Source organism: Aptenodytes patagonicus, chromosome Z (genome assembly GCF_965638725.1).
Source record: "Aptenodytes patagonicus chromosome Z, bAptPat1.pri.cur, whole genome shotgun sequence".
NCBI classification, from domain to species: Eukaryota; Metazoa; Chordata; class Aves; order Sphenisciformes; family Spheniscidae; genus Aptenodytes; species Aptenodytes patagonicus.
This window is the reverse complement of record NC_134982.1, coordinates 32,439,603-32,463,614: the sequence shown is the minus strand read 5'-3', so window position 1 is coordinate 32,463,614 and position 24,012 is coordinate 32,439,603. Positions and strand designations below refer to the sequence as shown.

Sequence of the window (24,012 nt, the reverse complement as noted above, 5' to 3'; positions counted from 1 at the left end):
CACCACCCTCCCACTCACTTTGCCTAACATAGGTAAATATCACATAAGACAGAGCTGGATGAGACATAATTAATATTTGCATGAGAGTTAAAATGTTGCAAGCATTTGCTTTATCACAAACTATCATACAAGAATTATCATACAAGTATCACTGAGCAGTCACTCCATGTTCTTGAATTTTCCAGTGCTGCTACTTAATGGCTACTTCATGGTCACCATCTTCTAATGCCAGCCTTTTATTATATGCCAATTTGCAAGATAAGCTACTGGAATCCGGGGGAGGGGATGAGGAGGGGTAAAGAAGGGAGATAGGCAGATTTAGTTTCCCCATCGGGTCAGCAACCCAACTTTACTTAAGGCACAGCTGCATAATCACTGCTGCCAACACAGAGAAAGGAGCCAAGAACACAGTTACAGTGGGAGAAAACAGTAAGATGTCCCCTTTCAAGGATAAGGCAAGTCACGTACAAGGCCTTTCACTGATTTTTAATGGCTTCAGAGTTAACAAAATTAATTTGTTCAGTCCCGTGGAAATGAAATCCAAGCATTTCAGTGAAATTATGTCTTTGGAGAATGAGCACATGCCAGAAGAAAGTTTCAATTTTGGGCTTTTGGTTCAGTTTGTCTGTTTGTTCATTTTGGACTGGTTTTGTTTGTTTGTTTGTTTTTTAGTACTTGATCTACAAAGCCAATTAGTGAAACTGCCTACAGGCAGTGCACTGTACCTGTACTAAAAAAAGTTCATCCCATTATAATAGCTTATAGAATAATTTGATGTTAATCACAGCAGGCATAATTCACACACAAATGCTTGTGTCTTTTTTTTCATCTAATATAACCAGAACAGTAGTAATTTTATGTAGGTTTTCAAAATTGAGGGCTAAATATAGACAGACTAGTAATCCCAGTAAATTCAGTGAGATCATTCATCTGCTTAAAGTTAAGCACATGCATTAGTCTTATGAGATCGTGAGCAATCTATCATAAACACTCTAGGGACAAACACCTTGTCTTATTCATCCACAGAATCAGCATTATAACCTTTGGGGCTATACAAATATATCTTAAAATCCCCTCCATTCAACACACAGCTAACAGAAAGACTTTTTCATAAAACACACGCTTTTAAGTTGACAACACAAATCAAATACCAATGCTTTATATAAAAGTTAGACTGGTTAGTCATTGACTGCTTAATAGATATTTTCAAATGTTCTGACATGTGGCAAGTCTAAATAAACCTTCCAAAGGTTCTTTTTTAAACTCTTACTGCATTTTTATACATATTTCCATATATTTTCAGATTTTGCCAACAAAAAAAAAAAACTTTCTAAATAGAACAATAAGAACATACCATAAACTATTGTTTAGTCTTTTGCATTATGTACAGCTGAAGATATACTATCCCTTTATCTATTTCAACAGGTTGCAGCAACAGGTTGTCTGGGTTTTTTTTTTCTGATGACAGTAAGTTAGATGTGGAAAGTCAGTTTGAAAAATGCTATTCAGGTCTCAGAAAAGGCAAGTAAAGTAATATAACTTGTCTACGTTAGTCTTAAGTTTTTGGAAAATAGACAAGTAAGTTGCAACAGTAAATTCCATTGAATTCCAGAGCTTTGAGGGCTATTTCAGAGGCCAGAAGATGCATTATAGTAGTAACACACACAAAATTTTCCACTCAATGAAGTAAGAATTCACTTTGAAATCATTTACTACCTGCCAAGTCATTTCTTCCTATACACACTTGTAAAAGAATAGAGATTTAAGATTTAAATGCTCGTGAAGACCTGATTTTTTTTTTTTTTTAATGTTCATGGTTTAACAGTTATGGTTTAAAAAATGAAAATGTTTTCCTCCTACATGACATCATAGGTTAGCTAATGCTCCTCATAGATGTCCATTTGGAGACACCCACCGATCAACTTTTAACTTGTTTTATGAATATGAAAAAAACCTAAAATTAAATTGACTAGCATTATCATAATGATGAAGGTATATATAGAGATATATCAAAAAAAGCAGTTTCTAGCCAATGAGACATCAAGAGTGTTTTATTATTCCTGTGGACAAATTTGATTCAATCAGTGACTACAGATTCTGCCTACCTAAACACACACAGACACACATAAATACACCCCTTGAGGTTTTAATTTGTCCTAAATATTTCCCAAGTTTGCCAAATCCAAAGTCAACTAAGTCAACCACAAATACATCCAACATACAGTCACATTTTAACAGACAAAATGTATTCTGTCATTCACAATAACAAAAATAAGACGATAATGACAACATAACACATTGCGGCTAAAATACTTGTATATTCTTACTAAAAATGATTCATATTCTTTCCAAAATATTGAGAATTTATTCCCCATTTGTTTCAAAAATCTCTAGGTTATTACAAAGTTGGGGGTGGAGAGGAATCTGTTAAAAAATTGCACCCTAATAGTTCCTAAAAAACATGACTTATTCAAATGAGTTACTCAAAAGGAATTATTAAAGCTTGTTACAGATCATGAATTTAACAGACTACCTCAAATTATAGAACTAGACAATTTTAAGCCTGCTATTTAGGATTTTGAGAGCTTGTAAGATGGACCTAAGGAATCTTACCAGCACACAGCAAACCATTTAGACCAACTTCTCTGAACTGACTAAGTCATAAGAATGATGCTTCATATACTCATTGATTTTTAAAACATACTTTGGAAGGAAATATTTTTTATCATAAAATCTGCTTAGGACTTGTCTAGTCATATTTTTTCACACTGTGGGGATGCAAAGAAAGTTTAAAATACTTACTTGGGATACATTGGCTCATAAAGATACTTGTCTCTTGCTGATGGGATTTCAAAAAATAAGATGTATCCATTTGCAGTCTGAAAGAGAAACACTGATAAGATATATATCTGGTCTATCTGCATGAGTAAAGACTCTTGATTTCTACATATGTCTCATATATTGAACACAAATATACACGCATATCAAGTTTCAGATATATTAAAAACCTGTGCATTCATTGAAATTCACTCTAGGTAAAATCCATACTAGCCCTTAAAGCCCACTGAATGGATCACTCAGTAGGTAGAAAAATGGAAAAACACCACTGTTGATGTATGTGTCCAGCAGAAATTTTCCTCCGATTCATACAAATACATAAAACCAGACAGCTACATCAGATATTTAGAACTTGGGCACCTAATTCCCACCAATGAAGAGAATTAATGCAGAAAGCATGCAGCAGAAGGTAGCAAGCCTTCAGAACAAGACCTCCAGGTGTTTGACCACATATAGACACTACAGAGTGCAAAGAAGCTAGGCACTGCCTCTCAATGTTGGTCATCCAGGTAGTTTTAAAAAAATCCTCATGTCAATGCAGTATCTTTAGATACCACAACACCTTTCCAAAATCTTCCGGTGTCTGAAAAAAATTCTACTATACTTCAATCCCAAGTCATATTCTGTCATTCTGGAAGACTGACTTCAAACTATAACGCTATTCAGAGAACAAATATAAATCATTTAGTTATCAGATGTTCCAGTCATGACTAGAAGCTGATCCAGTAAGCACAGGAGAGGCAGATGACCAATAACATTAATTGTTCAAAGAAGTATGATTTGTTTAAAGCACAAATTTATCCTTCAGGCAAATTGGCAAATGCATTTTGGTTAAACAGTGTTTTCCTCCAATCATTTTAATATGGGCTGGGCATGTACCCAAAGCACTATTACTGGAGACAAAAAGCACTGAAATGAATGGTTTCAAGTTGCTTTGCAAGGTTGGTTTCCTTTTCTTTGAACAAAGGAAAAAGTAACACTCTTGTTAGCTTAGTTTATCTGTTCACAGATGCCATGGTTTTGCCCAGTCAAACATTTTGCTTTATCAGGAAAGAAATTCCTGGTTTGGCTTCAAAGTCCAAGAAACACAGATACTCGCTTTGAATGAGAATAATTTTCTCATGCAAGAGTAAAATCCAAACCATAACGGTGAGCTTGAGACAGGCTGAAAATAAATGGAAGCTTTTCTGTGTGCAGTAATATCATGTTCAGGTATTATGTGGTAAAGAAACGTGCTCACTTCTGACATCTTTACAGGTTCCTTCCATTACATCATTAAATATTTAACCTGTAAGTTATCTTATCCTGGAAGGAAAAGTAAAACAATACTGTGAAGTATCTTTATACTGACATTATGGTACAAAGGGCCTTACTGAATGCTATTCAAAGCACCAAGTTGCTATTGTTACAGGTTCATTTCTAAATAGAACCTCAAATTCCATGAAGCTGGATGAAATGCAGAAGCATTCAACCATACACTTCCTGCAGACTTATCATATTCATTCACATAGGTTTCTACATTGCTTCAGAAATGTCTGTGCTGCAATGAAGCTTACTAAAGTAACCACCACTGTCATCCGTTCCCTGATCATTCTCATCTCTGGCAGTCAAAAGTATAAACATATAGTACCTTGCAAGGGATTTCACTACATGGTTTCTCATATGCTATGACGTTTAATAAAGCTCTGCCTTAGCTATGGGAATGCACACTGAAGAGCAGTCTATATCATAGGACTGCCTGTAGCAGGGGAAGGACTAAAATGCCTTGTATATGTCTCTATATTGAAGCATCTTGACCCAATTCACAAGTTTGTTTATTAGAATTAGCTACCTTGTGTGTATGTACTAATCTAGACAAGAAACAAAATATTTCCCAGTAACACTGGAAAAATTACAAATGCAGCAATATGAGAGAAGAAGCTACAAAATATCAGGGAAAAAAGATCAGTTCAGAAAATGTACCAACAGTTTAGCAATAGAAGATACTAGTAGTAAAAGAAGTTAGAATTGCTAGGGGATGATGACAATGTAAGAACTGCTTAAGTTTGTTTAACTGCATACCATTAAAGCTACTTGAGGTATTTTATAAAGCCTTATATGCTAGACCAAAGTTTGCCTTCAGTACAAATAATAATTACCTCAAAGCATATGCTGCAAAGTGATTTATTTTCATTGAGATGTTCTGAACACTCTGGCAGACAGAAACAAAAAACACTGTATATCACTGCTCTGGTAGACATTAAATCCAGACTACACTCCCCATCATTATGTCATTAAAAAAAAAAATTTAAAAAGTGAATGTACCACTTGGCTAATAAGTACATACTAAGCCTTTTGTTCACCTTCTTAAAAACAAAGTACAACATAATTTTATTACTACATAAAACTACTACAATCAAGAAATTCAAGAGCACAGGTAATAACAGGTAAGAAACTAAATCACCTTAACTCAGCTTTCAAACTAGTATTTTTAGGTATTGCACAGAACTTCAGTAATTAACTGAAGTTAATTCAGTTCAACAAAACTAGTAGTACAAACTATTCTTTTTTAATCAATAACTTGTTTTGCTAGTGCTCCTTCATTTGTACTCATTAGTTTTCTTCTTAAGAAAAAGTCACAAAGCAGGTAGAAGATGTTTATTCTCTTGGAAAGAAGTTCACAGTTTTACTTGGGGATAAAAGTATCATGCATTAGCAGGAACACCTTCTTCATTAAGCTCCCAAAACTGCCTTTCCACCCTGTCTCTCTATACCAATATTTGTAAATGTGGTCTTTCAGTAGGACTCATTAACTGTTTCAAATTAAACTTCATATGTATTCCAAAAGCGTATTAAAAAAAACTTGCAAAACGGAACTGGTGCTAAAACTACCGTAACAAACATGCTTGACTATATTATTTGTATATATACACCCAGGAAATGCAATACAAGCATAAGAAACATGAAAAATATTAGAAATCTCATTACACTCATTATTTTATAAACTGTTTGACCATTTTGAATTTTAATTTGTAAAACTTAAGTTTACAAACTGAGACTTCATGGGCATTTAGATTCTGACATCATCTGCCAAAAAGAACACTACACATTTAGCTGCAGAAAAATGTGAAAGTACAGTAACTGAACTGGCAGAAATTAAAGCTAATCTGACTGTCAGCTGAACCATAAGGTCTCTTGAGCAAATGGATCCCAACATCACAGAAAAAAGATAATATGCAAAGTAATTCAATATAGCAACGTAAATCTCTTCTGAACTACTGCATAAAGGCATAATTAAAATGTGTTTGGATAGTTTACTTGTGATTATATGCTGTATTATAAAATTGAAGAATTATTTTTTATTCATAGTAAATGTTACAGAAGTCTCCTTTCTGCCTTTGCTGGTAACTGTTAGCATTTGCTAACTGAAGATATAATCTGACACTAACAGAAATACTTCACTGCACTGATTCCATGAGATCCTTTTAGGTGATTTAAACATTCTAAACCAACCACTCAGAAATGTCTACCCGTGCATTACACACAAGAAAATGGGAGCACAGGAAGTTCAGTTGATTTAGAGTCATGATGATATTGGTAGAGACACGAACTATTCCATAAACTATCTGGTATTTTCCACTAAGATAACATCTGATTGGTTTAAAAACTACAAAGCATTACAGGCATCATTTTAAGCACAAAAGATATTAGGAGATGAAGTCTTTGTGGAAGAAGGGGCAGGCGACTCAAGAAGAGTACAGGGATCTCGTTAGGTCGTGCAGGGAAGAAATGAGAAAGGCAAAAGCCCAGCTAGAACGCAATCTGGCCGCTGTCGTTAAAGACAACAAAAAAAGTTTTTACAAATATATTAATGATAAGAAGAGAGCCAAGGAGAATCTCCATCCTTTATTGGATGCGGGGGGGAACATTGTCACTGAGGATGAGGAAAAGGCTGAGGTACTTAATGCCTTCTTTGCCTCAGTCTTTAACAGGCAGACCAGTTATCCTCAGGGTACTCGGCCCCCCGAGCTGGAAGACAGGGACGGCGAGCAGGATGAACCCCCCGTAATCCAAGAGGAAGCAGTCAATGACCTGCTATGCCACCTGGACGCTCACAAGTCTATGGGGCCGGATGGGATCCACCCGAGAGTGCTGAGGGAGCTGGCGGAGGTGCTTGCCAAACCGCTTTCCATCATTTATCAGCAGTCCTGGTTAACGGGGGAAGTCCCGGACGACTGGAGGCTTGCCAATGTGACGCCCATCCACAAGAAGGGCCGGAAGGAGGATCCGGGGAACTACAGGCCTGTCAGCCTGACCTCGGTGCCGGGGAAGATTATGGAGCGGTTCATCTTGAGGGCGCTCACAAGGCATGAGCGGGACAACCAGGGGATCCGGCCCAGCCAGCACGGGTTCATGAAAGGCAGGTCCTGCTTGACCAACCTGATCTCCTTCTATGACCAGGTGACCCGCCTCGTGGATGAGGGAAAGGCTGTGGATGTGGTCTACCTGGACTTCAGCAAGGCCTTTGACACCGTCTCCCACAGCATTCTCCTAGAGAAGCTGGCGGCTCATGGCTTAGACAGGTGTACTCTGCGCTGGGTCAAAAACTGGCTGGACGGCCGGGCCCAGAGAGTTGTGGTGAATGGAGTTCAATCCAGTTGGCGGCCGGTCACGAGCGGTGTTCCCCAGGGCTCAGTACTGGGGCCGGTCTTGTTTAATATCTTTATTGATGATCTGGATGAGGGGATTGAGTGCACCCTCAGTAAGTTTGCAGACGACACCAAGTTGGGCGGGAGTGTTGATCTGCTCGAGGGTAGGAAGGCTCTGCAGAGGGACCTGGACAGGCTGGATCGATGGGCCCAGGCCAACTGTATGAGGTTCAACAAGGCCAAGTGCCGGGTCCTCCACTTGGGTCACAACAACCCCATGCAGCGCTACAGGCTTGGGGAAGAGTGGCTGGAAAGCTGCCTGTCGGAAAAGGACCTGGGGGTGTTGGTCGACAGCCGGCTGAACATGAGCCGGCAGTGTGCCCAGGCGACCAAGAAGGCCAATGGCATCCTGGCCTGTATCAGAAATGGTGTGGCCAGCAGGAGTAGGGAAGTGATCGTGCCCCTGTACTCGGCACTGGTGAGGCCCCACCTCGAATACTGTGTTCGGTTTTGGGCCCCTCACTACAAGAAGGACATTGAGGTGCTGGAGCGTGTCCAGAGAAGGGCAACGAGGCTGGTGAGGGGTCTGGAGCACAAGTCTTATGAGGAGCGGCTGAGGGAACTGGGGTTGTTTAGCCTGGAGAAAAGGAGGCTGAGGGGAGACCTCATCGCTCTCTACAACTACCTGAAAGGAGGTTGTAGCAAGGTGGGTGTCGGTCTCTTCTCCCAAGTAACAAGTGATAGGACGAGAGGAAATGGCCTCAAGTTGCGCCAGGGGAGGTTTAGATTGGATGTAAGGAAAAATTTCTTTACTGAAAGAGTGGTGAAACATTGGAACAGGCTGCCCAGGGAAGTGGTTGAGTCCCCATCCCTGGAGGTATTTAAAAGACGTGTGGATGAGGCGCTTAGGGACATGGTTTAGTGGGCATGGTGGTGTTGGGTTGACGGTTGGACTCGATAATCTTAGAGGTCTTTTCCAACCTCAATGATTCTATGATTCTATGATTCTAAGTCAGTGTACCAACAATACAGTAGTTGTTATCGAGTTTGTAATTCCATATAATCAACTTCTCATGGGGAATTTTAATGATTTCATTCTTTTCCTCTGCACCTTCTCACAAGAAAATCTTAAATACAATAGCCTTGATTTTAAAAGCTAGAAAAAGAAACTTCCCAGTTTAAGACCTGGTCCTAACGTAAGACCTGACCAAAAGTCACCAAGAGTATTATCCAATATTCTGACTCCTATAAACTCTACTCCCACCTTTGTTGTGTCTACCTCACACCTCGAATTTTTAAATGTTGGTGCTGAAATAGTCCACTTTACTGCTGTAAGCACAGCACCAGCTGCAAAACAAGATTTTATTTCCATGTGAGACAAGATCTCATCTTTACCTTTAAGACTCTTAACAGAAGAGTCTATGTATCACCTATCACTGCCCTTATTTCTGTGTTCTCAGTGTCTTGCAATTTTTTTTTTAATCACCAAAAGATACTGCACCTTAATAAAGCCACAGTTTCATCCTCTTAAGACCCCACCTTTCTGGAACATCTGTAAACCCTATTTATCAAGCTAAATATGCTTATGTCACCTAACTCCTCAACTATTTCTTTCGTTCACATGTCTTTAAATTCCCTTATTCTTTGTGACCAGATTACTAAAGTAATGAGATGCTGGATCACCTCTCACCAATACATCTAAACATTATTTTAATACAAAGAACTGCAGTTCATTCTTCAGAGGAAAAAATTAATGAAAACTACTAAAGGAAGCTTCTGTCATCCAAAAAAACCTTGGTACTATTATATATTTTCACAAGATAAATATCAATTAAATGTATATACAATCTGCAAGTTTGTATACGCACAGAAATTGGTAATACAAAACTCTCTTTGAAATAGTTTAACCACAGTAAGAAGTAAAAACCCTACTTACTGAAACAGCTATCATGGTGCTGTCAGGCCGCCATTCTGCTTGCTTATAAGATCCAAACTGAGAAGCTGCTTTTGATAGTTCCTTGTAGCTTACGATTAATACACTGGGCTGGAGAGAAAAAAAAAAAAATTACATCTCATATCTAGAAGGAATGGGATGTTTCTTCTATAGTGATACAAATGTCAACAACTATGTTTCCTTAACAGCAACAACATGTTTCCCTTGAAGACGGAGGTTAAAAAATTAGCACATATTTGACAATGCATTACACAATGGTCCTTTTAAAGGGAGTTTATGCAGAACTCCTGCCACAGTGTCATTCCTAATCTCACTCTTTCAAACCCAGGATATTTAAATAGAATACTTAATTTGCCCAGAAAGGAGTCATTACAGAATACAGAAGTAGTTTCAAGTTAGACAAAGTGTGACTAATGCTTAAGATGAACAAAAGCATCTCAAACAGGCTCCTATAATGAAAGGACTGTTAAATTAACTAGGATGAAATAGTCTATAGAGTATTTGGTACAAACTATTTGCTTAGTTTCTACTAAATGGATGGGCCATTGTATTAAAGAGAATGATAATCAGGAAATCTGTTTTATATCTCTTCAAGAACAGGTTGCCAGAAATTGTGCAGAAAATCCACCTCTACAGTTTGCTGAAAAGATTTTGCATATGATGAGATGCACCCATTAGCACCTTTCCTCCTGGGAATGGAGAAGAACTTTGGGGTCATGAAGCCCAGACAATGCTACCATAGGCACTATATCTTCATTCCCTTTCACAAAAGCAGTTGAGAGCTGTAACACAAAAATCTAATGAAAAGTTACCCTTCCTCGCTCCAGTGCTTAAAAACATTCTTTCTCCTTAAACATATTTAAGAACTTTTTGTACTTTCTTGCTCTTGAACCAATAATAGCTTTCAGCTTAGATAGGTATTCCCCCTTCTGCTACCCTCCACCAGTGGGAGGTGGGGACAGAGAAATATGTGCATATATATTAGTTAGATGACAACTGTACTTCCTCAGCCTTCAGTTAAATTAAACAAGCTACACTTTTCTTTTTGTAAAAGAAGTTTCCCCTCATCTCCATAGCAGATGCTCTCCCTAGCTTTATCAATGCCAATTTTTCTTCAGAGTTATAGCAGCAAACTCTGTACCAAAAAGAGCACACTTCTCCAGCCCCTGGAAGGGAACCAAAAGGCTAAACAGGAATCACTCTTTTTGCTGAAAGTAATCATGAAACTGCTTGGCAAAGCTTGTCATCCACCACTAGGACCACAGGTGATGGCAACTTACTATTGTTCTTAGTTAGTTTACTTGCTCAAACGGCAGAAGCTGGTACAACAAATCTAAAAACATTAATTCTACCCAGAAATCACATGGGTGTCTGCTACCCCAGAATTCAGTGGGTATCTACTACCATCATATTTGGAATCAGTTGCTTCCACTTCCCTTAAGAAAAAGTAGAGTTACGAACAAATTAGTTTAAAAGGAAAAATAGTATGAAACGAAGTAATCAAATGTTTTCACCTTACATATAAATAAGAAGCTGAATTAATGTTACACAGGCAGTCTTGGCCTTGGTAAATTCATAGTATGACTTTGCATCCTATAAACAGCATTATTACTTAAATTTCAAACTCACACAGAACTGAATTATCAAAAATAAAGTTAAATATTTATACTATAAAGTATAACAGGCAAACTAATCTTTACCCTAAGAACTATTTACACCAGCTTTTTCAATTCATGTGGCTTCTTTTGCAAATATTTGCAAATCAAATTATCTAACATTAAATAGATAACTAATCATTCTTAACAGATTCTTACTGATTGTTCTCATGAACTACACAGCCTTTCACTGCTTGGCTTAGACCCACCTTAAGTGCCTCAGGTGTCCAGAGAAAAAGTGCCTTGTGACAGTACAATCTTCATAATCTGCATCATTAGTGCAGATTTGGAGACCGATCTTAAAGCACTTCTGTGCTTCAAGCATTTTAGCAGCAGACAAAAAAAATTTTAGAAGTTCAGTAATGCACAACTATATTCTATATTGCTACTTTTACAGAACATAATGACAGTATTTATACTATAATGTTCTTGTGACATTTATTCATGAGAAAGCTGCTATTACACCTTAGAACCTGGAATAACATTCTGTATACACAGCACCTATAAAATTTATACAAATTGATTTCTAGACTGATCTCACTTTGTGCCTTACAGTGAGGACTAAAGGAGTTAACATTAAGAGTGCAAGCAATCATTTTTATCTTTTTGCAGTTTAAGTAGCTTCTTTTCTTACTAGAAAGCAGACCCACTTCTAATTCAATAGGTCACAAAGGCTACCTAGCTAATGGTTAAACCGTAAAAATTTCACTGATACAATTTATTTCTACATACTCCACAACTCAAAAACATTATTCCATATGTGAGGAAACCCTAACATACAAACTTTATACCCCTGTTTACAAGCTTCCCACAAAAGTGTGAACCGCTACAAGGTGAACGAAGCTAGAAGGGCAGCACAATATCCTGCTGTGCTCATGCAAGAGAAGGAAATTGTCATTTTACATCTGAAGTCATTTATTACATCTGAAGTGACCAAGGATGTATAATGGCACAGGAGCATGTTCTATAAACAGGAGTATTTCAGCCTAATTTTAATTACTTGGCCCAAGTAGAGCAAGCCATTAAACACACATTTTAACAAAAATAAGGACGTAGTTAGTACAATACTTTTCTCTGGTTAGTTTTAGATATTTAACTCAGCCTGTACAGAAACAGTAGGGGTTTAAATTCTATTACACAGAATTTTCTCTAAATCTTTAATTTTTTTTCTGTTGGAAAAACCACTCTCCACATCAGCTTCATGAAAACATGCTTTTTTCCTCTTCATACTTCTGTATGCAGCTACTAAAATTATAAGAACTCTAGTTAAGCACAACTAATGAAACATGCACGCTGCTGAAGTATTAATGGTAGAGCCACAGCTTTTGGAGAAACTGGTGATTCCAGAAACATAGCAAGTGACCTAGCAAATGAAGAGTTGTTTGAAAAAAAATAATTTGTCTACCAAACAAAAATAAACACCTTCAGTTTTTAAGGAAGAAAGAACAGAAGACTAAGGAAGAAAGAACTGAGTAAGCAAGTCTTTACCCAATTTGCAACTTAAAACTAGCAAAAGCTTCCCAAAATAGGTAAGAAGCATATCTGGCATTTTACAATCTGCTGCAGAGAAAATCTATTTTGATATAGTACATTTTGCCTCTCAGAAGGAATGTAAGGTCAGGCAAAACAGAAGCTGCCACTCACTTATGAACAGAACAGTGGAGGTGGATGCTCACAGGATAACAAAAAAGGTGAAAAGAAAAAAAAAAAGGGAAAGATAACCTTAAAAAGAATATAGTAGTATCATTACTAAAGAGTAAACAAATTCTCCAGTGCTCTAGTTAATGCTACTGAAAAGAAAGAAACAGAACTTCTTGTTCCTACAGTTAAATATACTTTATCTCCTTCCCTTCTTGTACTTCATTCAGCTACCTTGGCTACCTTTTCACAAGAGCACTTTCCACAGGAGCTCTTACTCCGAAATCTTTACATTTCTCAACAATGCCTTTCTAGCATAAAACATGATGTGAGATTATGACAACATTCACAAGAGACAGCTGAAAGCAAATGTGTTTTGGATGACCAATACTGAAATAGAGGAATTGCACTATTTATAAAACAGTAAGGTAGCAAGCTAGCTTCATGAGCAAAAGACATCTAACCCAAACTACTTTAAAACTCACTTTTGTTTCATTATCAGTTGTTGTTGTACATTAAGAATTCCTTTGGACTTTCTGCTAAGAAAGAAGAGCTCTGCATCAACATCAGGACAAAATACCTAAGCAAACAATTTAAAAAAAAAAAAAACACAAAACACCACACAAAACCAAACCCGTGGTGAAATAATTTAAAATTGTTACTATTTTACTTAATTCTACCTGACCAAATACAGCATCTTTCCCATTTCCCTTTTTTAAGGGATAACTATGAGTCTCAGAATACTGAACCATATAAAGTAGCTTTTATGAAGAAATCTATCAAGATATACAAACCCTGCAGCAAATTCTCTCAGCAAGCTTAGATACGGGGTATTATCACTTCACTTCTCTAAATACAAACATTCTACCACATTTGATGTAAATGCAAATCAAGCAGACATTTAAACCCTAAACTAAGACATGAATGCTGCTCTGTACAGGCTGTCTTTCAACAGGACAAGTAGTACAGACTTGAACAGCAGCCCTCATAGGAGCAAGTGTCTGTCCTAACCAAGATGTTAAAGGGCTTAAAAAAACCCAATATGTTAACCAATTGGAGAGAGGTACAATCATTGTTTGTTTGACAGAATATAAAATGAAAAAATGAGTTTTCCTTAATTTGGATTCTGTGGTTTGACTGCTGCAGGTTAATGACAAACTGTGCATATAGGGGATTTAAGAAGTTAAGTAGGTCAGCAAATACAATGGAAAACTACTGGACTAGGTTTCAGAAGGAAACACCTAACAGCATGTATGCATTCAGACACTGAAACTTCTTAGTGCTCTTTTATTTTTACTTGGTCTCTAACTATTAATTCACTTGAACCCAGAAGGAAAGGGAGCAAGACAGGAACACTGTCATTTATAGTCACCCAAAAAATTACTAAAAATGTGAAGCAATACTCTTGCTCAGGCCTGTGGATGGTCCTGTAAGACACCAGCACTCCCATAATTTTTATGCAAAACAAAACAGTAGTTATTATATCTGTATTAAATATGAATAGCAAAATCATACCCTTGCTTAAATTCGAAGAATGTTGCATCAAGCAGCTGATATAGTCATACTCAAATTCTTATGTACTGCAAAAAGTTAAATGATTTTTTTTTAAATACTGATAAAGCTGCACTGAATCCAATTATTTCTGCCCAAATAATACCCAAGAACATTGAGAAGTTCTGAATGTTTTGCCTAACCTAACCACAGCCAACATGTTCAGCTCGGAACTCCATTTTTTATTTTGCTCTTTTTATTGTAACTATAAATCCAAAGTAACTTGAATTTTAAACCCAAGTAAATTTCACAGTCCTTAATACTTCCTTCTCTCTTTTAAAGGATTCTCATCTTTAATGCCACCAATTCACTATTACTAATTTACTTTCCAAAGAATTTTTTACATTTAATTATAGCTTTCAGACACTGAATATCTGGAAGACTAGCAGTCTTTTCACAACTGTTATGTCTAGAAAGAAGATTCTTGTATTTGCTGAGAGCATGTAACAGTATTAGCAGCTGACAACATGGTATTATGTATGGGTTTGGGCTTTTTAATGTGACATTAATACAAGAACCTTCATGGCTGCAGATAGTTGTTAAAATCCTAATACTCTCATCCCCTAACAATTTAGTATTCTAGACATCAAAAATTAATCTCATTTAGAATCAAGAGGCAATTTCTTTCAAAAACACTAATGTTCTGTTTAGTTTCACAAGACAAATGCTTCAGCTCTTCATTAGGCTGCAGGCACAAGACAAAAATCAAAACCACGCTGTTCTGATGAGCTTACGATCTAAATGACAAAGACAAGGCTGGGAGAAAACAGAACAAAAGCCTGGTGACGCTGTGCACTTTATTTTGTCATTAGATGGTCTGTGCTCCACTTTAAAGGCTGAAGCTTTGTAGGTTTATAAACTAATAAACCAGAACGGTTAGATGGAAAAAAGAAAAGCATGCATGCATGCATAAGGAAGAGGAAAATTCATTAGTAAGCACCAGGGAAAAAAAAAAAAAGATAGACAACAAAAAGCCATTTTGTCGGTAATAGAGATACAAGGTGGTGATAAAAGTATTTCTAAAAGCAGGGTTAATTATAAAAACATAACTCCTTTAATTCAGTTTTAAAAGCAGCTGGAAAGCCTAGAATCAGCAGAGCATCCATCCAACAAACACAGCAGACACAGCTCCCAATACAGTGCTTCACGTAAGCTACTGTGAAAGAGTCCAAAAAACCAAAGTGCATCAGAACTGTCAATCACTGCCTCTCCCAAGTGAAAGTTTTCAATTAACCTACTCCTCAAAAATGTTGCCAATAAGAATGGCCGTATTCTATAGACCTTTGCTGCTCCTCAGCCCCATGAATTGCCAAGTGGTTAAATTTGGATTAAATGGAACCGTGTGTGATGGAGAATAGACTCTAACCTCATCTCTGATCTCACACTGGCAGATGACTCTGTTATGTGCAACTAATTGGACAGTCAAAACTCATAACTGAGGATGCTTTTCTCTTCATCCAAGTACTTCTGAGATGTCTTTCAGCGGTCATCTATTTTATATTAATACAGGAGACACTGAAAACCTGGTAAGGCCTACTGAATATTCACATAACAATTTTACATTTCACATGATAAATGCATCAGTCTAACAGCTATTTCCCATTTCTTTAATTATGTAACCACAAATACATCTTTATAATAGAAGCAACAGCACAACTGTTACTGTTATTGACTTATGAAAAGAAATGGCCTTCTCAGACTACTACTGATGGGTGTCAGTAAGAGGTTAGCATCTCGGGTTAAATTACTAAGGAAAAAACACAGCAGAAGAGGCATGGCATCTTAGTTTGCATTGATGCTATCTGTGTCATATTGTTTACAATACACAACCACTTACATCATTATCAAGACATCTGTTGTCTATTTTGCAATCAAATTTCAGATAAAAATGCTACAAAGATTGTATCTAATCCTATCTAGGAAAAGGCCACATACAGTAATTCAGTAAATTATTCTGCTTACACTTCTGGGATGAAAGCATAATCCTGAAAGCATGGTGAAAACATAATATTTTTTTTCTTTTAATGGCCAACTGTAATAAAAAAGATTACAAAAACAACTGCGTATTTTTAAAATATATTTATTCATATATCATATGAACTATAAGCACTGGTGTCACAAGTAAGTCCTTTTATAGCATGCCAAAATTCCAGGTTACGGAGATCACTTCTCTAACAAGCACAGTCCCCTGTTTTGTCCTATTTGTTTAAATAATGTGTATGCTTAGATTTAAAGTACGAATCGAGTTCCACTCTAATACTGCAACAGCTAGAGACTGAAAAGCACGTAAGAGTGAGTTATGAGAGCTGTCTGAATATAGACTTATTCAGCATTCAGAATGAATATAGATTATTTGACAATCTAGGATTCTGACATGCATGCTTTCCCATAAGCTTATAGTTCATTTGGGTGATCCGATTCAACATCAGATCATCACAAAAAAACAGGAAAGTTTAAAAACAAGGGCAGATGTAAATCATAAGCTGATAAGCACCTAGTTAATTAAGAAATTCTCCTCAAAATGAGTACTTGGGACAAGCTATTCTTGGCTTTAAAGAACTTACAAAACTGGTTTTGACTGGCAGAGTCAGAGCAGATAGTCCAACAACCTCCAAGAGTTTTCATTAAATATTCAAGGCCAGTATGTATTCCTCTCATTGCCACAAGTTTGTTAAGATTAAAGAAAGGAAATACTGAACTATATTTATACATACAACTACATCATCAGACTATTCTTGTTGCACCCAATTTACTCTTCAACACTTACGGGGGAATTCCACTCATCCATCACACCTCCTTCCTCAGTTGCATACATCTTCCCTTAATATCTAGAACCCTGGGGGTGAATATCTAGAATTCCCTGTACTGCCTCAAGCTCTTATTTCATGAGATAACCAAACCAATTTAAAATTAAAAGCCACTACTGTTAAACGAGTAACACTCTCAACCAGCCAAGTACAACGCTCCTTTGATCCCTTCATGAGCTGAAAAAAACAGGCTTCTATTTGTTCAGCAAGCTGAACAACCCTGTAAAAGCCATCACTGGTCCACCATAAGAGCCACTAAAATACAGGTGCAAGCAGGAAAGATCATGACACTTAGGACTGCATAGCTGCCTTGTGAAACCTCACCTTTAGTTCCCAAGTCAATCTATTAAACATCAAGTACCTCATTTTAGCATTTCAGAAAGTTTCTTTCATGAATTGAAGTTTCTCATTTCAAGCATCCAAGTACTTAACATTACCAGAATGAAAACACTGATAAGCCTTCCAATGCCGTCAACGAAAACAGTTTTGCTGGCTCTTAGTATCAAGGAATCTTCTGAGGTACCTAAGCCAAAAATTTCTTCTGATTTAAGAAAAATACTTCGAACAGTGGCCTCCAAAGTGGGACGCATTTAATACAACCCATTGGAGTGCAAGAAGAAAATATTTTTTGTACCATTAATAAATAAAAGAAACTAAAAATTTTAAAATGTGTTTATTTCAGCTTTACCTCATTCTTTTTTTTTTTCTTTTCAAACCCTGGGACAGGCGTCTGTCCTGGTTTTGGTTGAGATAGAGTTAATTTTCTTCCTAGTAGCTGGTACAGTGCTGTGTTTTGGATTTAGGATGAGAATAATGTTGGTAACACACCGATGTTTTAGTCGTTGCTAAGTCGTTCTTACACTAGTCAAGGACTTTTCAGCTTCCATGCCCTGCCAGTGAGAAGCTGGGAAGGGGCACAGCCAGGACAGCTGACCCAAACTGGCCAAAGGGACATTCCATACCATGTGATGTCATGCTCAGTACATAAACTGGGGAAAGCTGGCCGGGGGGGCCGCTGCTCGGGGACTGGCTGGGCATCGGTTGGCGGGTGGTGAGCAATTGCAATCGTGCATCACTTGCTTTGTATATTCTTTTATTATTATTATTACTACTACTACTATTTTACTTTATTTTATTTCAATTATTAAACTGTTCTTATCTCAACCCATGAGTTTTCTCACTTTCACTCTTCCAATTCTCTCCCCCATCCCACTGGGGTAGAGGTGAGAGTGAGCGAGCGGCTGTGTGGTGTTCAGTTGCTGGCTGAGGTTAAACCACGACAGTTCTTTTTGGTGACAGCTTCCTCGAGAGGTGCTCGATGCCCCACGCCTGTCAGTGTTTAAGAGGCATTTGGACAATGCCCTTAACAACATGCTTTAACTTTTGTTCAGCCCTGAAGCAGGCAGTTGGACTAGATGATCGTTGTAGGTCCCTTCCAACTGAAATAGTCTGTTCTATTCTACTCTGTTTTTTAATTTCTATGTTGTGTATGCTTGATAATGTGCATACTAGTACAGTAGCACATGCATATAATTCATAAATAAATAAATGTACACATATTGGGGGTGCATGCTCAAAAATGTTTCACCAATACTGGTGCATGATCAAAAACGTTCACCACTGATCAGTGGTCTTTTCTATCCACAACCCAATCTCTCCCTACAAAACAACATGTAAAATATAGTCAAGGACTTCTTGGCTCAAAAACATTAACAGAATTCCATATGTTTTTACCTACACCATTTATCCCAGTTTCTAATCCTAATACCTATATTGTTTCCAAACCAGAAAACAATCCACACTTTGGGATAAACTTTCCTTAGTTCCATTAGTTCTTAGCAAACGGTAGGTGAAAAGGAGCTTTAAACATTACCACCTCACTTGAAAAATACACATGCTGAATGTAAATTCACAGGCCTGGAAGTATTTCAAACAGCCCCCTGTTCTTGAAAAATTCAAAACAGAACTTCACCAGCCTCATGACCTCATACTTACATGAAACCTTTCATATATAGCTGAGATAGTAGTAAGTCTTAACAAGAACATTAGCCTGAAGGCTTTTCTAATTCAAGCAATTGAATTAGTTCAACCTGACCAGAACTTAGCCTTGCTCCAAAGAAGATACTTCTGACAAATGAAAATATTTTCTACAATGCAATAATTTTAGTTTGTTTTATAGAAGTCCAACATATGATTTTAAGCTTCACCTTCAAAAACAAAAAACAAAACCAAAAAACAACAAAACAAAAAAAACCCCACCCAAAACCCCAGCTATATGCATAAAAATAATGCAAGAGATTCTCTTAAAAAATGCCCTTAACAGAAACCTCTGTCTTACAGGATTTTGCTAAGAGCCAGATGTCCACAGAGATGGTGAGATTGTAACATACTTTTTAGTCTAAGATCAGTCAGTGATCAAGCCTGGCAAAGTCAGCACCTTCCTCAAAAGCACCCATTACATACTGAATTAAAATGTATTAAAAAAATTTTAATGACCTGTAAGTTCACTCAACTTTTCTGCATCGAGTGAATTCTTTCAGTGCTCTGTCTGTAGCCAGTTACACAACATTTAACATGTCAAAACAAGTCCAAGCATGTAAGTTAATGAACGTCATCCTCAGGAACAGACCATAAAGTAAACTACATTCTAGACCATGGGGCACATCTTGAGAAGCATTCTACAAGCCTGTTCTTTTTTTATGTATTTTCCTGGAAAAGAAGATCAGTTGTGCTCTGTTGACAGACTACAACTATAGGTTTAACAACTGGCAAAACCTAGAAGGGCATACACTTTATCTACACTATGTGCCACAAAACTAAGAAAAGAGGCCACATGATGATGTTCACACAGCATAGTTACTGGGCTGGTATGTCCTAGTGGGATACTCATACAGGTTAAAAAAACAGCATCAGCACCCCACCCAGGAACTAACTAACCATGCAGAGCACAACACAAGGTAAAGTGATGAAATCCCAGCATAATTTAAAACAAGATTTTAAGGCTATGATTGTCATTTGATACCTTTCAGTACCAGCTTTCTAAAAGTGGATTGTTAGTTTTCTCCTGTAATCTGAGCTGAACTCTATAAATTATCTGGAGTTGGCGATATTTATAGACAGATTTAGGGTCTAATCTAGGCAGTATTTAAAAGGATCCAGCATCAAAATTTGAAGTCAATATCACAGCTGTTTCACTGACTGCATCAAATCAAACTGACAAACAGCATTTTTGTTACTACACTAATTCAAAGCGAATTAAAAGCAAGGCATTTAATGTCAATTATTCACGTAGTCGCAAACTGGATGTTGCTAGAGCAGCAACTTCCATGCAAAAGCCATGACAATTCTTCTGTTTAGGGCCACAAAACTTTTAAACTTTTCATAAAAGTTTGTGAACTTCTGTGCTATATCATTACACAGAATGTTATAGTCTGTTCTGTGTTTTATAAAAAATGTTTCATATCTCCTACATTCATATGTTCTTTTATATAAAACACAGAACATATGAAGGCAGAAGACATGAAGCATATTTGCAAAAAAAGCATTGCTACAAACATTCTTTATCTTAAGCTTCAGCGCTATTTAAAGTCAAAGCAAAAAAAAAAAAGTTGGTTAGAAGTCTCATTTTCAGGAATAACTGGTGTTAACTCCAAGGAGACTGATCTTATGTATTTTCTTAACACTACATTGCTATCAGTAAACATCGTGGCTTAAACACTCTGATTCACAACTGATGAAGTAATCTGTAAGCTTTAGTCCCAAATTTTACAACTCTTTCTGGAACAGGAACGAAAAAAACATTTTACAGATGAGAGGGCTTTTCAGCTGGGAGAGCGGGGTCTGAGGGCTAACAGGAGGATGGATACTCACTCTGCAGTACCAGATGCTTAGCTCAGATGGGGATAACACTGCGAAGAAAGCTCTCTGGGGATCCGTCTGGATGTGAAGAGGTTGCTCCAGGGACTCCAGAGGACACAACAGCCGCTTGGGCCAGCCGCTGAGAAAATACATGGCTGTAGATTTCCCTCTTCCCGAGAAGCGGGCTCTCAGCTTACTCTAGCCTAGGCGGGGGACAGCGGGGACATCAACCGAAGGAGAGATGCAGGAGGGCTCGCTGCCCGCTCGACGGCCTCCGAACGAAGGGCTCCGACCACCGGCCCGGGGCCGACCATGCATAATCACCAGCAAAGCGACGGTACCCCTCGGCTCGCCACCGCCGCCCGCGCCCGGGAGGGGGGCCGCTAAGGCCTCCCCGCCGCTGGGGGCCGCGGGCCGTCGCCCCCAGCCGCCGCCGCCGGTGCTCTCGCGCGAGCGTGGGGGCGGGGAGCGCCGCAGCCACCGAGGGTAGAAGCGGAGGCGAGTCCGGAAAGGGGCGAGAGCCAAGCGGGCCGCGGCCTGAGGGAGGCGGCCCGTCACTGCTCCGAGCGGGCCCACGGGAGCTGCGGCGGCTGCAGCGGCGGCTCCTCCCTCCTGCGGGTGCCTCGCCCGCCCGCTCTCCGTGTCACTGTCGTCGTCGTCGTCGTCGTCGCCGCCACCGAGGCCCCCGCCGCCATCTCCTTCTCCTTCGCCTCCTCCTCCTCCCCCGCTACGGCGTCTGAACGCCGCGGCCCCGAGCGCGACGGCGGCCCGGCGGCGGAGGGAGGGGGAGGGCGGGGGCGGGGCGGGGCCGGGCGCGGAGGCGCCCATTGGCCCCGACGGCAGGACCACGCGGAAGTGACGTCAGGGGCGTCTGAGGCTCCCGCCCCCGGCCCCGAGAGACTCCGTGTCAAGGTTCCGGGCGAAAAGGCGCGCGCCGGTGCCGGAGGCGGGGAGGGAATGGGTGGAGGAGCGCATGCGCGGGAACGGGGCGGGGGGGGGGGGGACGAAGCGCGGGGGAGGGCGGAGGTGTTCTGCGCAAGCGTGCAAAGGCGCTGTCCGCCGCTTCGCTGGGGTTCTGGTGGCGGTCCGCGCATGCGCGGGCGGGGGCGAGGTGGGCGGGGAGCGGTCGCCCCGCCGTGATGGGAGCGGGAGGGGGCGCCCCGCGGCGGATGGTCGGTGAGGGGCCAGGGGGGCGCTCCGAAGAGGCAAGCCGGGAGGCTTTGGTGCTCGGGTAAGGCTCGAGCGCTGGCTCCCGCCGCCGGCGGTTGGGCTGCTCACGCCTCACAGCCCTGGCAGGCCCGGGCCTACGTCGGGGCTTGGTGCTGTCGAAGCCTTTGCACGAAGTAGCTCCCTTTCGCACCCAGCCTGCAACTTAGGAGATGAAGGGGTTGTTTAGTGACAGAGGTGGGCTGCTGTGGGTGAGAAAGACAAGTCTGGGTGAGAAAGACCTGTGAGTGGCTAGCATGGATGTTGCCATTGAGGCTGTGTTTTGGGGAAAAGATGGGCGTAGGCGTAGGGAACAGTTGCTCAGCTGTGTGTGCACAGCGTCGTGGTTTTGGCATCAGACTTCTGCCAGTTGCTGGCACAAACATTTCTCCCACAAGTGATGAGTTGGATCAAGGATCTGATTCATCTAAAAAAAAAAAAAAAATTTTTTCACCAGGTTGTTTTTCATCTGAGACCTATTCCTTAATCTTGTTTCCATGATTGCTCAAATGCTTTTATTCATACATTAAGGAGAGAGCAGGAGGATGTGGTGTGAAGGATGAAAAGTGGAAACTAAAGCTATAGCTTTAGAAGTAGTGTATGAGGCTTGTTAGTCTCCTCTTGTAATTGGAAAATAAAAGGAGATGGAAGAGAACTAAAGGTAGATGTCCACACCATTGCAAGGACAGTGCTGGTGTTGGAAAGAAATAGCTACCAGTAGAAACAATCAGGAAAGTTTATTGAACCAGTTCCCCAGCACTGCTTGTTAGACGAGTTCCTCTGGACTGAGCTGTCTCCAAACAGGTCTCACTGCATGCAAATTGCCCAGTTCCTTTTAAAGAACATGGTCTGCCCCCACACCTAAGACCTGCTCTTTCCTAACATCTTTCTGTTAATAAATCATTGAGGTTACCATATGAATACCACGTTCCAGCGGAAGTATTTCCATCTGAACACAAACACAAAAAGCAAAGTGAGTTATAAGAATGTATATATTAGAATCTAGACAAAACCGTAATATACCTTGAAAAAAAATGTAGTAAAGCAGCAAAATACCAAGATACTTTGTACCCTAGACTTTTAGGTGGGCAATTTGGAAATGCCTTACCATCAAATTCCCTGCTGTCAGATAGATGCCAATCAGTACTTCTGCTACAAACACCCTCCTTGCTACAGTCTCTTCTCAGAACCCTTTTTGGCCTGCTTTTTTGATAGCTAGCCTTCTAAATTAGGAAATGGAAATAATATTCAGGAGTGTAGCAACATCTCCTTTATTAGCTCCCCTTCTATTCCTCATACTATGAAATAAATGGCACAAAATACATCCTGAAGAACAGGTACGACTTTTAGAATCACCCTTCTTCTGTATTAATTACATTTTGCCAAGTTCATCTTACTTGATGAAAGTACAGAGAAATTTCTCAAATGAAACAACTAGTAAGGGACCTGCGTGTCTCTCATACTTCTTTGTAGCTTCCTTAGTTAATGCTACAGCATCCTAATGTGTATGCGTAAGAGGCAGACACACTTCCAGCTCATGCTGTTCCTGCAGAGCAATGCCAGGTTGTGTGCTGAGAGCAGCATTAATGAAGGAAATGGCTACTGCTGTTAATAGCAACTACATTGTAGGATTTTGTTGTAACTGTACACTGTGCAAAAAGTAAAGAGGCTGAAGTCTTTGTAATGTTTGCATTGCTGCTATTGTTGTTTTCTCTGTGGAGAGGCATGAGGCACATAATTGAAATTGGAAATAATGATGGTGCAGTGTTTCATTAGAAGTGACTATCAAAATCCTTACATCAGCGATATAAATATGATCTAAACTATGTGATTTTTGGTACATTTCTGTGGGCTGGATCAAGAACATATTTAGATGC

General features: G+C 39.4%; 1 protein-coding gene across 6 annotated transcripts in view; it reads right to left on the bottom strand.

Annotated features, from left to right (window-relative positions):
* RIC1 (RIC1 partner of RAB6A GEF complex) overlaps positions 1-21,692 on the bottom strand; it is a 53,583-nt gene extending 31,891 nt beyond the window's left edge. For 5 of the 6 annotated variants that reach the window (XM_076363354.1, XM_076363357.1, XM_076363356.1 and 2 more), the window contains exons 1-3: positions 20,942-21,692; positions 9,403-9,510; positions 2,803-2,879 (exon numbers count right to left, since the gene is read on the bottom strand). In XM_076363354.1, coding sequence (XP_076219469.1) covers positions 2,803-2,879; positions 9,403-9,510; positions 20,942-21,082 — 326 coding nt within the window. In that variant the 5' untranslated portion in view covers positions 21,083-21,692. Of the gene's footprint in view, positions 1-2,802; positions 2,880-9,402; positions 9,511-11,284; positions 11,373-20,941 lie in introns of those variants that run through there. The other variant, XM_076363359.1, reaches the window with a different exon arrangement.
* Positions 21,693-24,012: the final 2,320 nt, after the last annotated feature.